At 35.2% G+C, this 17,262-nt stretch overlaps 1 protein-coding gene across 1 annotated transcript in view; it reads right to left on the reverse strand.

Annotated features, from left to right (window-relative positions):
• Positions 1–17,262, reverse strand: part of SMCHD1 (structural maintenance of chromosomes flexible hinge domain containing 1) — a 145,842-nt gene that overhangs the window by 122,513 nt on the left and 6,067 nt on the right. Inside the window, exons 2-5 of the mRNA XM_039243189.1 lie at positions 15,189–15,264; positions 14,360–14,521; positions 9,867–9,949; positions 9,098–9,228 (exon numbers count right to left, since the gene is read on the reverse strand). Of these exons, the coding sequence (XP_039099120.1) occupies positions 9,098–9,228; positions 9,867–9,949; positions 14,360–14,521; positions 15,189–15,264 (452 nt within the window). The remainder of the gene's footprint in view (positions 1–9,097; positions 9,229–9,866; positions 9,950–14,359; positions 14,522–15,188; positions 15,265–17,262) is intronic.

The raw sequence follows: 17,262 nt of genomic DNA on the forward strand, positions 1-17,262 counted from the left end.
TAAACAAACATTTAAAAAAAATAAGGAGGGGCATCCGAGTGGCTCAGTCAGTTAAACATTCAACTTCAGCTCAGGTCATGATAATGCCAACTCGCGAGTTCGAGCCCTGATCCAGGCTCTGTGCTGACAGCTGAGAGCTTGAAGCCTGCTTCGGATTCTATGTCTCTCCCTCTCCCTCTCTCTCTGCCCCTCCCCTGCTCACACTCTGTCTCTGTCTCAAAAATAAACAAACATTAAAAAATTATTTTTAATAAAAACTAAAATAAAATATTTAAAAGATAGGGAAATAAAAACAATTCAAGATAGTTAACTTTGATGGGGAGAAACAAAACAGAACAAGGGAGGGGCACAAAGATCTAAGTTACAGAAACTGTGCTACTTATTGGTTTGGGTGGTAAATTCTGGTTATTTGGCCTATTAAATTTTTCAATAAATAAACCTTAAAAACAGAATGCCTGAATTTATAAATTGTCATAAACCAAAAACTATAATTAATCAAATTCTACGAACCCAATGTATGTTAAGAAAAATAAAAAGTAGGGGCACCTAGGTGGCTCAGCTGGTTAGGCAACTGACTCTTGATACTGGTTCAGGTCATGATTCCAGGGTTGTGAGATCAAGCCCCCTAACCAAAAGTAAATGAGTTCTAAGACTTTAATTACTATGGCAATGCTTCTAGGAAACACTGAAAATACCCCCCAATACTATCTTAAAACATATATGGGAAGTATACAAAAGTTTAGAGAGAAAGGAGCTCAGAAATGCTGATTCAAAACTAAGGAATTTTACTCACTGACAGTGAATGGACACAATCACCAGGAAATAAGTCTACTTTTCAACCAAACCATCTATGCAAATCTAACCTAGGCAAAAACCCTATCATAGCAAATAAGGTTAAGAATACAACCATCCTGGGGTGCCTGGGTGGTTCAGTCAGTCAAGCGTCCGACTTCAGCTCATGTCATGATCTCACTGCTCGTGGGTTTCAGCCCCACGTTGGGCTCTGTGCCGACAGCTCAGGGCCTGGAGCCTGCCGTGGATTATGTGTTTCCCTCTCTCTCTGCTCATCCCTTGCTCGTTCTCTATGTCTCTCTCTCTCTCTCTAATATAAAACATAAAAAGATTTAAAAAAAGAGAACATGTAAATTTCAGACTTGGTAAGTAAGTCCAGAAAATTCCTTCATGAAGGAATAAGTATCCCTTCATGAAGGTAAGTAAAAGAGAAAAATAATCTTAGACCCGACAAAAAATTTTGCATCACAGAAGCAGTCCTCTAGAGAATTTAGAAAGTTACCTCCCTCAGGAATAATACATCAGAGTCCAAAAGAACTGCAAAACATCTCATTCACATTCCTGATACAATGTAAAAGGACACTGTATTTTTTTGAAATACTAGTACTGTATTTATTATAAGAAACAAAATCTGCAAGGAAACAAATCACAAAAGGTGTTGAAAGAAAGAAAAAGGAACAAGAAAGATAATCAGATTAGTAAAAGAAACTAAAACAATATGAGTGGTTGCCAGGAAATAGGGTAGAGTGACTACATATGTCTACTTATATCTATCTGCCTTGAATATATCAAAGGGAATAACCCCACAATAAAGAAAGCTTTACCTCCAATAAAATGACAAATGGCCACAGATCCCTATTAGAGCTTCTGGAATAAATCTGTGCAACACAATGAAAATAACCCAATTAAAGTAGGATGCCTAAATGTTACATAATCATTCTCTGAATTCAAAAACACAAATATCAGAAAGTAAACAAAAGTTCACCTAAATTTGCAGAAAAATACTTAAGACAAAGGAACTTTTTCTTTAGGGAAAATCTTGTTGAGGGTCCATTTCTAGAACCTAAAAAACAGCATGGGACGTAAGTTACATGGCATACTATTTTTATTTTCAAAAAAAAAAAGGAAAAAAAAGGCTCCCTAAATTGAAGACCTTTAAGTTGCTGAGCAAGCTGAAAGTGCAAGAGGTAGCACTGATCCAACACACATCTGGATTATGACCACACAGCAATTATGTTCTAGGTATCTAATTTAACTTTAAAGATATTTTTTAAATGTTTTTTTATGAGAGAGAACACATGCACTAGTAGGGAAGGAGCAGAGAGAGATGGAGCACTAACAGGAGAGGGACAGAGAGAGGGGAAGACAGAGGATCTGAAGTGGGCTCTGCACTGATAGCAGAGAGTCCTATGAGGGGCCTGCACTCAAGAACTGTGAGATCATGACCTGAGCCAAAGTCAGGCCTTAACCAACTGAGCCACCCAGGCTTTTTTTTTTTTTTTTTTTTTTTTAAATGTTTATTTGCTTTTGAGAGACAGAGCAGGAGCAGGGGCAAGAAGACTCGGAATCTGAAGCAGGCTCCATCCAGGCTATGAGCTGTAGGCACAGAGCACGATGCAAGTCTCGAACTCACAGACTGCTAGATCATGACCTGAGCTGAAGTCGACACTCAACCAAGCACCCAGGCACCTAGAATTTAACTTCTAAAGCAATGATTATAATAATGCCTGAGTGATGAACAAATTTTCTAGGTTCATGTAATGTTCTACACTGTATTAGAGGTTTGAATTATACAGGTGAATGCATTTGTCAAAATCAGTTAACAGTGAGCACTTCCATAATGGTAGAGTTAAGGACCTATGAAAACTCATTCATTGATAAAAAGCAATGAGAACATCTGCAAACATTGTCAAAAATCAACATTTTCAGAACTCTATTAACCAAAGGCTTGGAACAATCCAAGAAGTGTTTATTCAAGACACACAGCTGAATCTCAGAACAATGAGCTCTGTGATGTTTTATCATGCCCCATCCCACTTCCCCTCTCACCAGCTCCACAGAAGCCTTGGAAACTGAGCCCTACAATCACGGTGAAAACCATCCACCCAGGAGTCAGTGGGGTAAGACTGGAGTTCCCCCAAAGCCCCTTTCCCATAGAACTACCATTATTAGATTTGTCTGACAGTTCACAAGGAACCTCTGCTCGCAAGGTTTGCCTTTATTTGACCCAACTCAGAACCTGCTCTCTGTGAACAACTTTTCCCTCAGTCATTTGTCAAAAACTATCAGTGGCAACTGTTTATGATCACAGCTGAGGAACGCAATGAAAACAACTGAAGGAAATGAAAATCTGGCCAAAAACTTATAAGGAAAAGCTGGAGAATGAGTGTCCACAGTGGCTTTTAAAAGCTCCAACAGGGGCGCCTGGGTGACTCAGTCGGTTAAGCGTCTGACTTCAGCTCAGGTCATGATCTCATGGTTCGTGGGTTCAAGCTCCACATCAGGCTCTGTGCTGACAGCTCAGAGCATGGAGCCTGCTTTTCTGTCTCCCTCTCTCTCTGACCCTCCCCTGCTCACACTGTCTCTCTCTCTCAAAAATAAATACAACATTAAAAATAAATAAATAAAAGCTCCAACATATTCATGAGAATAGAGGAGAAGGGCACGCTCATGTTCAGGGCTACTATACACATCAAGGAAGCATTCAGAGGGCGCTAAGCTTTCATTTTTGGCTGACTTTGAGGTTCTTTGCAAACAAGAAGTAAAGACTAAGGCAGGTTTTAAACTTCTTACCAGATCATTAAAAATAAACTCCAAAATGTAAACAGTATCTGATGGCAAAAGCTCAGAAGACTTAACGGTTCCAGACATTTAAGGAAATGTCCAATCATTAGGTAGCTATGTATCTACATACTAAACTACATAGAGCCTGTAATGACAACATAAGATAAAGAATACAGACTTTACAGAATTAGTTTAGAAGGGTAAGTATACAAATAACAACAAAAAAAACAGAAGCAACAAACAAGCTCCAGGGAGAGGGCTCAATCTGATTTCCAGAGCTGCCACACTATATTATTTATAATATCTTATTCTCAACAAAAAATTATAAGTTGGGGCACCTGTGTGGCTCAGTAGGGTGGGCAGCTGACTTCGGTTCAGGTCATGATCTTACAGTTACTGAGTTCGAGCCCCACATCAGGCTCTGACAGCTTAAAGCACGGAGCCTGCTTTGGATTCTATGTCTCCTCTTCTGTTCCTCCTCCACTCACACTGTGTCTCTTGCTCTCTCAAAAACAATAAACATTTAAAATATTTTTTAAAAAAGAAAAAATTATAAGCCATGCCAAAAAATATTAAAGTGCGGTCCACACACAGGAAAAATAGCAGGAAGAAGAAACTGTCTCAGAGAAAGCCCAGACACTAGACTTACTAGACAAAGATTTAAATCAGCTATTTTATTTTTTAAATGTTTATCCTTTGCGGGGAGTTGGGTAGAGAGAAAGGGTGAGAGAGAATCCCCAGTAGGCTCCACGCTGTCAGCACAGAACCTGATGCAGGGCTTGATCTCATGAACCAGGAGACTATGACCTGAGTCAAAACCAAGAGTAGGATGCTTAACCAACTGAGCCACCCAGGAGCCCTTAAATCAGCTATTTTAAAATCCATTCCATAAACAGAAAACATGAAGTAAACAGTGAAGCATGAGAACAGTGTTCACCAAATTAAGAACAGAGACAGATATTATTTTTTAAAAGAATCAAATAAAAGTTCTACAATTTTAAAAAAATTCAGTTAAGTGGCTCACTAGCAGATCTGAGTTGGCAGAACAAAGAATTAGTGAACTTAAAGGCAGGTCAACTCAGAGTACTTAGTATGAGGAACAAAAAGAAAAAGGAATAAAGAAAAATAAACACAATCTCAAAGACCTACAGGGCACCATCAAGCATATCAATATATGAATAATAGGAGCCACAGGAAAGAAGACAAAGATCTGAAGAAATAATGGCCAAATACTTCCACAAATGCGATGAAAAACATTAATCTACAAGTCCAAGAAGTTCAACAAAAACTAAATAGAAAGAACTCAAAAGACCCAAATCCAGACACATCAGTAACAAACTATTAAAAGCCAGGAAAAAAAATCTTGAAAGCAGACGGAGAGAAGAGATTAGTCACACACAAGGGATACTTAATAAAATTAAGAGCGGATTCTTCAGCAGAAACTATGGAACCAAAGGCAGTAGGCTAACATATTCAAGCATTAAAAGAAAAAACCCATCAACTTTCATAAATGAAGGTTAAGACATTCCCAGATAAATAAAAACTGAGGCAATTTGTTGCTAGTAGATCTGCCCAAAATAGTTACTAAAGATGGTCCTTTGTACAACTCTTCTATCTGATTTAAAAGATAGCTGCATAAAGCAGTAACTATAAAACTATGTTGATACAGTTATGACATATAAAGATATCATTTATATAAAAATAACACAAAGGAGTAGGAGAGGAATAAAACCATATAGAAGCAAATATTATATATATTCTGGACAGTAAATTGGTATGAATCCAAACTGGATTGTAAGATGTTAATTGTAATCCCTACAGAAACAACTAAAAATTAAACTAACAACTACTGAAAGTATATTAATGATTGCCATGAGTGAGGGAGATGGGTGAGGGGACATACAAGTGACTACAATGGGTAAAGGTTTCTTTTGGAGTAAAGAAAATGTTCTGGAATTAGTGGTGATGATGCACAACTTTGTGACTATGTTCAGAACTACTGAATTGTATAGTTTAATATGGTGTATTTTATGGCATATAAATTATAGAGCCATAAGAAATAAGAAACTCAATGAAAAACTAAGATCTGAGCATTTCATTGTACGTAAATTTTACCTCAAAAGAAACAAAGACTCTAGATAATGGTATCAATGCTTTTAAGCATTAGGAGATACCTGTAATTTATTTTGAATTAAATTTTAAAAACCTGAACTGAAGATTAGTAGGATAGATTAGATTAGTGGGGAAGTAACTGTCAATGATAGTAAGTAGGTATGATTATCTGGGTTTTCACTGTAGAATTTCAACTTTCCTGTACGAAAACGTTCATAAACTGCTGAGGAAAAGAACAGTGCTGAGCAAACACTCAGATCCAGGTTGTGAACCTTTCTTTTTTTTTTTTTTTTTTTTTTTTTTTTTTTTTTTTTTTTTTTTTTTTTTTTTTTTTTATTTTTTCTTTTTTTTTTTTTTTTAGGTTGTGAACCTTTCTAAAGCTAGCCTGAACTTCACAAAAAACCAGTATTGTTAAAGACATATATGTGACAAATTATTGTAGAATAAAGGAAACCAGACATAAAACAAAGAGGAAAAAATGTGAATATGAACACTATATATTTTGAATCAGTGATAAATTTCTTGGGTGTGATGATGGTATTATCATTGTGAGAATGTCCTTGTGAAGGAGATATATGCTGCAGTATTTAATAGTGAAATGTCATAAAGAATGTAACTTCTCAAATGATTTAGGAAGGGAATGTGAGTATGTATATAGACAGAAAATAACAAATGGGACAGTGTTAACAAAAAAGAAACCTAGGTGAAGGATGCATGCTAATACTGCTCTTTCAACCTATTAGCTTTAACTTTTTCAAAATAAAAAGGGTTGGAGGAGGAGGAGTACCAATGCTGAGCAGGAGCTACAAAGAATTTTGGCAAATAAGAACTTCCACCTCCTCTCCCTCTATTGTCTCCCTTCATATACTATGCTCTACCCACTCTTGTCTCCTTGCTCTGTCCCAAAAAAAACAAGCTGAAAATAATTTCAGGGTCTTTGTCTTTGCTGGTATTCTTTCTACTTGGAATACTCTTGCCCCAGATCTTCATTTGGCTGTTTTCTTCTAATAATTCAAGCCTCAACTCAAATGTAATCTCAAACAGGCCCTCTTATCTAACGACTTTAACTTAAGAGATGCCCATCAGGGTCTAACATATCACCTGCTCTTTTCTTTTTTCTTTTGATGTTTATTCATTTATTTTGAGAGAGAGCAAGGGTGAATGAGGGAGAAACAGAGAGAGAATCCCAAGCAGGTTCTGTGCTCAGCCTGGAGCCCAATGCGGCACGTTAAGCCATGAACCATGAGATCATGACCTGCTTAAATGACTGAGCAACCTAGGTGCCTACCCTCCACGACCCCGCCCAATATTTTCATAACAGCAATAACCCTTAACTGGAATGCTTATATTTTTTTTTTTATGCACATACTTGTTTTTCTCTCTACAATATAAGCTACAGGCCAAGAGTCAGCTGTTTTATACTTTTAGGCTATCCTTCCTTTTCTTCCATACCCTGTATCCTCAGACACCCACCCTTGTATCCAGTAAAAACTAAACTGGAAATAAAGCAACTGATAATCTTTTTCTATAGGAGCAGATACTAAGGGAGCATCTGATATTAACAGAAATCAGTGTGGGTGGGTCAAGGAACCGATATTAGACTCAAAGACTATGGGTATTTAATAGCTACAAAACTGATTGTTTATTGACACCTAAAATGCTAGGACCAACACCAGCAACAGTTAGCTCTCCACCAAAAATTGAAATTTCCCAGGGTGCCTGGGTGGCTCAGTTTGTTGAGCATCTGGCTCTTGATTTCAGCTCAGTTCATGATCTTATGGTTCATGAGATGAAGCCCCAGATCAGCCTCCACTCTGAGCACGGAGCCTGCTTGGGATTCTCCCTCCTCCTCTCCACTACTCACATTCTCCCTCTCTCTCTCTCTCTCTCTCTCTCTCTCAAAATAAACAATTTTTAAAAATTTAAAATTCCCCTAACACAGTTTACATTGTGCTAAGACCTAGAGAAAAGTTAAGAGTCCATGTTCCATGAATTAAGAGTAAGATTTAATCAACACTGTAGTTTCTACTTCTCTCTACTCTTCCATGTGATTTAAATCACATTTTTCTAACCTTTTTTACCCAATATACTATTTGTCCTCCTTTCCCTTCTACCTATTTGTATTGCATACTAAATTCTATAAAAGACAGCAGTCTTTGCCTTCTCTGTGGATATTTTATAAATCCTTGAAATGACATGTACTCATGAATATAATGAAAAAGAATGGTTGTAGAAAAGTCTGAGGCTAACAATAAGAAAGTAGTAACCACAATGATAGCTTACAGAGCTTGTATTTACTGATTGCTTACCATAAGCCAAGCCCTTTCCTAAGGATTTTACAGTGTACTAACTCACTTGGTTTTCACAAAACCTTATAAGGTATTATCCACATTTTACACATATGTAAACTGAAACCCAAAAAAGTAAAATACTTTGACTAATGTCATACAACTATTAAGGCTAGGTTCAAACCAGGGCAAATGACTTCTGAGACTCTCTTCACTATACTGCTTCTAACAATGACACTGCCTATACAAATTTCATAAAAACTCTATGGTTGCTGAAATTTCAGAAACAAGGCGGCAAAAGTGCTAACTCTATTAATTTTTAACAGTTAAGATTAATCGTTAAATTTGATGGATTCTCCTTGACATAAAAGCAAAAAAATAGGACATGAACAAATATTACTTAATAATAAGAAGACAACTAATAAGAATACCAACAGATTCTTCCCAAGTGTGCTACCTGAAGTACACGACATAGCTGAAAATATCAAAAGACTTGTGGGTCACAGTTCTTACTAGAACTCAGTTAATATCCCAAGACCTAAATCTTTATATCCCTGACAACTTCTAGTATATTTTGTTTCCCTTTTAACATTCTCATTCAGGATATTTTCTACAAGCATATTCTGATACAAAACTCTTGACTAGACTCTATTCCCTAACAGCTGTGAATGTTTTATTAAGCAGACCCCTGAAAGTAGAGCAACGGTGAACTCAACAGAACTAAATGTGGTTCATTAGACACTCTGCAAGTCACAGCAGGTGATTTCTAAAGCCTAGTTTAAAACCATCCTATTGCTCTAGAGACCACATAGTTCTCATCAAACTTGAGTAAGGAAAGGGGGAAAGGTCCAAAGTACTTAATGTATCACAGTCACTTCTATGTATCTTAGGAAATGCAAAAATAATTCTTCAGTGGAAGGGCAAAATATTATGTAATTCTGACTATTTCTAAGTATTGATAATAAAAACTTAATAATATAAAAATCTAAGTATATATGCTGATGATATATACGCTGATAAAGTAAAAACCTCTAATGTACCACATTTAACTAAAGAAATATTAGAGTTCCTATCCTTATTAAAATTCCCAGCTGCCCATCAAAGAAGTAAGGTTTTCTAACCTTTCAAAGTCACCTTGCCTTGTAAATTTTGACAACCTATACACGGCCCAGTTGTTAAGCTGTTTAGAGGTCATTCCTCTTCCATTATCTATTACTGCAACGGCAGGTTTTCCTTGTGTTTCATCAAAAAGCTATGGAATAAGTTCACAAAGACAGGAAAAGTCAAATCAATATCAAAAACATAAAAAGTTAAACATTAAAGAATTCAATGGGCTCACTCATACATTGCTGGTGGAAGTGTAAATGTATTACAATTTTCTACAAGGTACTTCAGCTATATAAATCAAAGGCCTTAGAATTCTTCATGTCCTTTAATCCAGAAATTCCATTTCTCAGAATTTAGCTTAAGAAACTAGTTAGAGACATGTCCAAAGACCTATAAGGAAGTTCATCATGCCAGCATTGCTTACAATGGCAGAAATACAGAAAAAAATCTAAATGTTCAAAAGTAGATTACATAACTTATCACAGAGTCAATAAATGAAACTGCAGTAATGGAATATTATACTGCAAATATTCATGATTTGACAAATGTCTACAACATACTCTCAAGGGAAAGTAGACGATCACAAAAAACAAAATGTATGCTATGATCACACATACATATATACAAAGAAAAAGGGGCACACAAAAAATTTTAACAATAAAGAGACATCAGATAATTATTTCTACTTTAGTTTTTGATCTTACTTTCTAACTTTTCTACAATGAATTTATGTTACTTCTGTGATAGGAAAAGTTAAATTTCTTTATAGTATTATTTTCTTACCAATTTGATCTGTATTCTTCTAATACCAGTGTTTCTAGAAGTAGCAGATAATGAATTGTCAATTAATTCTGCAAGAGCAAATGCTGGAAGAGAATGAGAAGACATCACTGCTTAACTTTTCCCTCCCAAATACTTCATTTAAAAGTACAAAGTAGAAGAAACTCTAAAGTACCTTAAGCCATCACTTTTATTTTCCAAAGAGCTAGAATTAAAGTATTATCCTGATCCTAATGATATAATACATAATAAAGGCATCATCACCAATCACCACCAGCATAAAAAAGCAGTCATCAACCAGTACTTGTAAGGCACTATACGGCATGAGTCAGCCAGCCATGATCCTGGCTTCAAGGAGTTTATTATCTAAAGACAGACATACAGACATAGAAGACAAACAGAAGACCATAACCATAAAATCAAATACTAGTTCGTGGTATGTAATACATCATGCATAAGTCAAAAGTAAATACATTTAGAGATGTTAGATTGGGCAAATATAAAGCAACTATAAAAGTGTCTATTAAGAATTTAGATATGGAAATCTTATGACTAACAGCAACTTGTCAAAAGGTAGAACTTGTCTGTTTCACTGACACAGAACTGCTCATTATTTCCTACAACACAACCAACCTAATACTCAACTTATCAATGGCTCACTATTATTACCTAATATTCTCTTTTCTTCAAGATCACTACTCAAACTATTTCCCACTCTTATGTCCTTAAAAAAAATTTTTTTAATTTAAAAATTAAAAAAAAATTTTTAAATGCCGGCAAAAAAAAAATTTAATTTAAAAATTAAAAAAAAACTTTTTAAATGCTGGTAAAAAAAAAAAAAAGGGGGGGGAACATACCAAATTTATGTCTCTTACTTTCCCCAAAGCATAACCCAACTAACACTATAATTAATCCAGAGAGTAGCACCCCAGGAAGCATTCCACAGTCTAAACACTTACAGGATGGCTATGTTTATCAACTACAAAGAAGTTACTGCAAATCAGATTACATATAAGGATCTGGCCAATGGTAATGTCTAGAAAATGGAGGAGGAACATTGTAGAAAAGAAAGTTAAGAGAAATTTGGAGGGAAGAATTTACAGATATAATTGTACAGATATAAATGAACAAAAGAAAAAAAGAAATTCAAGATAGTTTTTGAGTGTTTGCTCTAGAAGACTGGATAAATGGTCATATTTATCATTAAGGGAAAATTTTGAGAGGAAAGAAAAAAATCATTCTGTTTTAGCTGCATCAAAGTCAATGAGTAGAGGTGTTCCATAGGGAACTAGAACAGATACCCGGCTTCAGAGAATAAAAACAGCCAGAGGTAAGGATTTTTGCTTCAATGATCAAATAGTTAAGGCTTGGATCAGCATTAAAAGAAAAGTATTAAAAAAGAGCAGCATGACTTAAAGAAATATCTACTATATGGTCAAGAAAAACAAGCAGCAGCACCAAAGCCCAATGAAACAAAAGGAGGAAAAGATCTAGGAATGTAATGTAAAGTCACAGTAATCCAAGCAAGAACTTAAAAAGGGAGATTTTCTGACTGTTCATATGACAGCAGGAATGATAACTGGTACAACTAATCTGGAAGGTAATTAAATCTATATCAAATCTTGAAAATGAACATATTCACTCCCTAATTATATATTTAGAAATCTATCTCCATAGAAAGAAATACAAAGTCATTCAATATGCAAATATTTAAGCACTTACTATTTTCAGGCATTATTCTCTAAGAATAGAACAAACCAGACAAGAGTCTATTCTTGCGGAGTTAACATTCTAAGTAAAAGAAAAATGATAAAGATGGAAAATATAATCATAAGCATGTTAGAAGGATGTATATGTGATAGAGAAAAGAAAGAGCAGAGAAAAGAGACTACACAACAGTAAAGGCACAAAGGAAACACAGTTGCAATTTTAAACAGGTTAATTTTTGTTAAGGTTATAAATAAACAAAACTTCAAAGAGGTGAGGAAATGAGACAGAGCCTATCTGGACAAACACTATTACAGGCAGAAGGCCCTAAGCTGAGAATAGGTACTGGGGTGAAATGAACAAGTAAAAAGAAGAGTTGCAGAGAATTAACAAAGCAGAGCTATAAAGACCATACAGGTGATTAAAAAGACATCCACATTTATACTCAGTGAAATGGGGAGCTGCAGTGTTTTCAGTAAATCCAATCTGCCTTGTCAAACCTTACATGGACAGCCATGAAAAGATAATTAAGAGTTCGCTATATAATCTAAGTGACAACTCCTTGAGATCAGGTTTTAGAAACAGAAATGGTCCTTTCTAGATAAACACTAAAGATAGTGCCTACAGGACTTTCTGACAAACTGAATGAAAGATGAATCAATCTGATTCATGTTGGCCTAGGAAACTGAAAGAACAGACTGATAATCAATTTGGATGGGAAAATTATATGTAGTTAGGATTCATTGATCAGATCAGGGGTCTCATCTTAGATATTCTAATGGAGATAACACAGGGGCAGCTGTATAGACAAAACTGGAATTCAGGAGATATGTCTGACATTATCATCAATATTTAAATAAAAACTACCATTTCTACCACCCCATTTAGGAGTCACTACCATAAAGATGGTATTTAGAACCATGTCACTGGAGAGGATAACTAAGAGAAGATAAGGAACCAAGGACTAAGCCCTGAGGCACTTCAATATTAAGAAGGTTGAGGAGGGAGGTCAATTATATCTCAGTAAAAAAAAGAAGAAAAGAAGATGGAGAGCGAAGACTACACAGAAGGCAGAGAGGTCAAAACAAAATAGAGTATCGTTTCTCAAAAGTGAAGATTATTTTACCAAGGAGGAAAAAGTGATAAACTGTCAATGCCTTCAGTAAAATGGGAACTGAAAACTAATCACTGGATTTAGTCAATGGTGATTTTCAAAGCGTAAGTACAAGGGCAACTGAGTGACTCCTGATTTCAGCTCAGGTCATGGTCCCAGGGTTGTGGAATCAAGCTCCATGTTGGGCTCAGCACTGAGCATAGAGCCTGCTTAAGACACTCTTTCTACTACTCTCCCCTGACTCGCACTCTCTTAAAAAAAAAAAAAAAAAAGTATGAGAGAGTGAAAAGGAGAGAATGGGAAGAGGAGTAGCAGGGTTGACAGTATATACAGTCACCTCCTTTGAGAAGTTTTGCTATACACCGGAACAAAAAACTGGGCAGTCGCTAGTGAAAGTTAAGTATGATGTTTTTAAGACAGGGGAAATAAGATGGTAGCTTTTTGTATATAAAGAACATTAGAGATAATAAACATAATGCTTAGAAGTTCAAGTTCTATAGTTCCTCTTCTAGGGTTCAAATCCTAGCTCCAACACTTTCTAGTAGGGTGGCTTTTGTCAAGCTACCTAAAATCTCTCAGCCTCAATTTCTTCTGCAAAGTAGGGTTATTATCTAACACTAGCTACCACTTAGGATTAGGGATTAAATGAGATAATGTTCGTAAAGTATTCGGCATAGAGACTGGCACTGTAGCTTATAGCAATAATTAATAATACTTGTACTAAAGTAATACTTAAGGTGAGGATATGTACAAAGATTTAGACAAAGAATATTCAGTCATGTGTAAAATAAAAAAGACTAAAAGCACCTAAATGTCTAACAGTAGAACACTGTTCAAAGAAATTTATATAAATAATGTGTAAACACTAAAAACAAATATACACTGACATATAAAGATGTTCATTTTAATTTAAACAAAAAAGTAGGTTAAAGAAGTATGCACCATATAAAACCACTAAAAAAAAATTATGAAAAGGTCTGAAATGATAAATACCAAAGTGTAAGTGGTAGTTAGATCTGTGTGGTAGAGATATGATGTTCTCTATGTTCTTTTTGCTTATCTATGTCTTCTAATTTCATACAAACTATAATGCGTATACAATGAAAAAATATTTTTAATAAGTTTATAACGAATACCTAAGTAGTACTGAACATGTTGGCAGGGGCCAGACAGAAAAGACTCTCTAAATCAATTGATTTACAAAGATCATTAGCAAACAATCCAAGGTAGGACAAAAACTGGTGAGAAGTAAAGATAGAAAGAAATAAGAAATGGAGACCAGACCACAAACCACTTACTTGTGTAGTTCAGCTATACAAAGTTGTAAAGTAAAAAAAATATTTTCTCAATTGGAAGAGGTCTACAGGAAGCCAGGAAGAATAAATCAGAGTATACAGAAGATGAAAGATATGTAGGTACAGTATTTCTTATACCTTAAAGTGGGAGAAATTTTAATCCTAGATTAGTTTTAAAGGAGACGTATCTTTACTCTGAAGAAGACTTAGAAAAAGAAATATATTGTGATGAAGAAGCTGAAGCAAGGAAGTTCACAATGACTGATCAGATCTTCTAGTAAGTAGAAAAAGAATGTTTAAAAAGTGAAGGAATGCAACATGTGGCTAAGAGATAAAGTATAGTAATAGTTTGTCAAAATTAGAACAGATGTAATACTTACGCAAAGGATTTTGTCCTTCACTTGCATAATATTCATACATCCCACTTTTAACCAGTGTGTCATAGTGAGGTAGGAAGTCAATTCGTTCTTTTGTAGCTGTAAGTAGTAACTGATTGACTGACTGTAGCAGGTATAGAGTGACTCCATCTTTAACAGTATCATCTGTAATTAAAAGGTAACAACTTAAGTACTACACTAGCATCAGAAATACAATGAATTTATAATTCTGAATATGCAAATTATATCTATCAGCTATCTTTAAAGACGGTACAGGCAAACCCTCAAACAATGGATCGATCTATAAGTTCAGTTGTGTTTTATTAAGGACAGTACAGTGGAATCGGTCCAAATATATCCACTCATCTAAAACAATTCTTAATAAGTTAAACTCACAAGAAATCAGATGAGAAACTATATTAGAGTGGTATTAACATGAATGGAAAAGTATGATTAAATTCAAAAGGAGTCAGGCATGAAAACTGGCAGATCCTGGAATCTAACTGGATTAAAAAAAAAAAGAAAAAAGAAAGAGGAAGACTCTAAATTGGTGAGAATTAACTTCTTGAGGGCCGATGTAAAAGAAATGTGGCCAGGTATTACACAATGTCTCATCTCCTGCAGCTGTAACTGATAACTTATTCTTCTATAATTCTTTGAAAAATATGATCTCTACACAAACTGTGCACATAAAATCAGTTTCCCCTCCACCCCAAAAAAGTAACCAAAATTATCAATAATTTTAGATGCTTATCTGTGTAATGGGATAGTTACTGCCCTATAATGTACTAGAACATACTAAATATAAAAGCGTCAATTAAACACTGCTTACCAAAATTATCACAGGTAATTTCTTTCCTACTTGTTGTTGTAATCACAAATTTCTCTTCAGGTGAAATGCCAAGTGTCTATCCAAAATAATAGTAATAAAATAAATTATTACAAAAAGGAAGTAAATATACCATTCAAGTTCATAAGAATATGAAAACATTGATAGTATAGTATAAACTTGTAACAATTACTATACTTAGCCAAGAAATTTAAGTCTTGATACTTTAAAAATTTTCCTTTGCATAATTAAGGGCAGCTCTATCTATTAATTACCTATTTGCTTAACAAGGTTGTTTTTTTCTGCTACAGGCACATAAAGACACCTAGGAACATGATGATTAGATGGAATATTTCAAAAGAGTTTTAATATGGGCAGGATTTCTTAGGTAAAAGGCATGCTATTTCATGTCAACAAAAGTAAACTTATTTGGAGCAACGCATTAACTCTTACGTTCACACAGATTAAATATTTAAATACACAAAAACAAAAATACTAGAAAAAAGGAGTAGTATTTATCACACAGAGGTAAGGATAGCCATGCTATGCAGGATTTTTCTGTATTAAAGAATCTCTTTAATCTATTATAACCCCTTCCAAAAGAGTAACTTTAAAATATTAAGGAAAATTATAAATTCTTAGAAGGAATTCCAACAGGAGACAAAGAGATAGCATCCGAAGGAAACAAAAAGCCTTCATAAAACAAGATGAAGATCAACAAAAAGGAAAGAACAAAAAGTCACAATCAAAAGGAGAAAATACAAATGAATGACCAATGAACATACAAAAAATAGAAATTTTACAATTGATCAGAAAATGAGGAAAAGGAAAATGAGTTAACATTTTCATTAAAATTTTACCCATCTTTAAAATTAAAAGACATATGCTCTTTCTAAAATTAAACAATACAGGGGCACCTGGGTGGCTCAGACAGTTGAGTGTCCACCTTAAGCCTCAGGTCATGCAGTTCATGAGTTTGAGCCCTGCACTGGGCTCTGGGCTAACAAAAAGCTCAGAGCCTGAGCCTGCTTCAGATTCTTTATATCCCTCTCTCCTTTCCCCTCTCCTGCTCATGCTCTGCCTCTCTCTGTCTCTCAAAAATAAATAAATGTTTAAAAAATGTTTTTAATTAAACAATACAATATACAGTTAAGTGAAAAGACTGACTTCTGCTTCAGGTAATGATGGACTAATCTTTCTTTTTCTTTTATAGTTCCTTGTCAAGCTGGTTTCCATATAACACCCAATGCTTATCCCAACAAGTGCCCTCCTCCATGCCTGATGGACTAATCTTGGACCAACCTTGCCACCGAACTAAAAAAAAAAAAAAAGAAAAAGAAAAAAATCTATATTAATAATGTTCACTCAAGCCTTCAATAGCGATACTAAACTTTATTGGTTCCTACTGAAACTAATTAAAGCACCAACTCCTTACTCTAAACACTAATTAAAGGGGGCCTAGGTGGCACTGTTGGTTGAGCACTATAGATCTTGGCTCTGGTCATGATCTCACAGCTCATGAGTTCGAGCCCCACGCTGGGCTCTGTGTTGATGGCATGGAGCCTGCTTGGGATTCTGTGTCTCCTCCTCTCTGCCTCTCCCCCAGTTGTGTGTTCTCACGCTCTCTCTCAAAATAAATACACTTAAAAAGAATTTTTAAGGGAAAAAATACATTTATCCTGCCTTTTTGGTACCAACTGTATTTAAGGGGTAAGCAAAGAGCTCTAACTGATGAGGCAAAGTTGTTCTTTTAGAGAATTCCAGCTAATACAGAAGGAATAGCAATCAGAGTATCACCATTAATGGATGAACCATCAGATCAAATTTTGTTATGGAGGGATCCAGTTGAAACCATCTGAATCCTACTAATATGATCTTAGCATTGCTAAGGGTGGGAGAAATATTTATTACCTGCCTTCTTGATACGATGTAACATAAAATACCAGCACCACCTATGAAGTTTTCTTTGCCTCCATACCTCAATCAAAGAAGCTGAACCCAAGTTTGGCTTATAAACCTTTAAAAATAGTTTTTTAAACTATTCTATCTCCACAGAATATGTGGAGATAAAACAAGT

Source organism: Hyaena hyaena, unplaced genomic scaffold (genome assembly GCF_003009895.1).
Source record: "Hyaena hyaena isolate Hyena2069 unplaced genomic scaffold, ASM300989v1 scaffold_222, whole genome shotgun sequence".
NCBI classification, from domain to species: domain Eukaryota; kingdom Metazoa; phylum Chordata; class Mammalia; order Carnivora; family Hyaenidae; genus Hyaena; species Hyaena hyaena.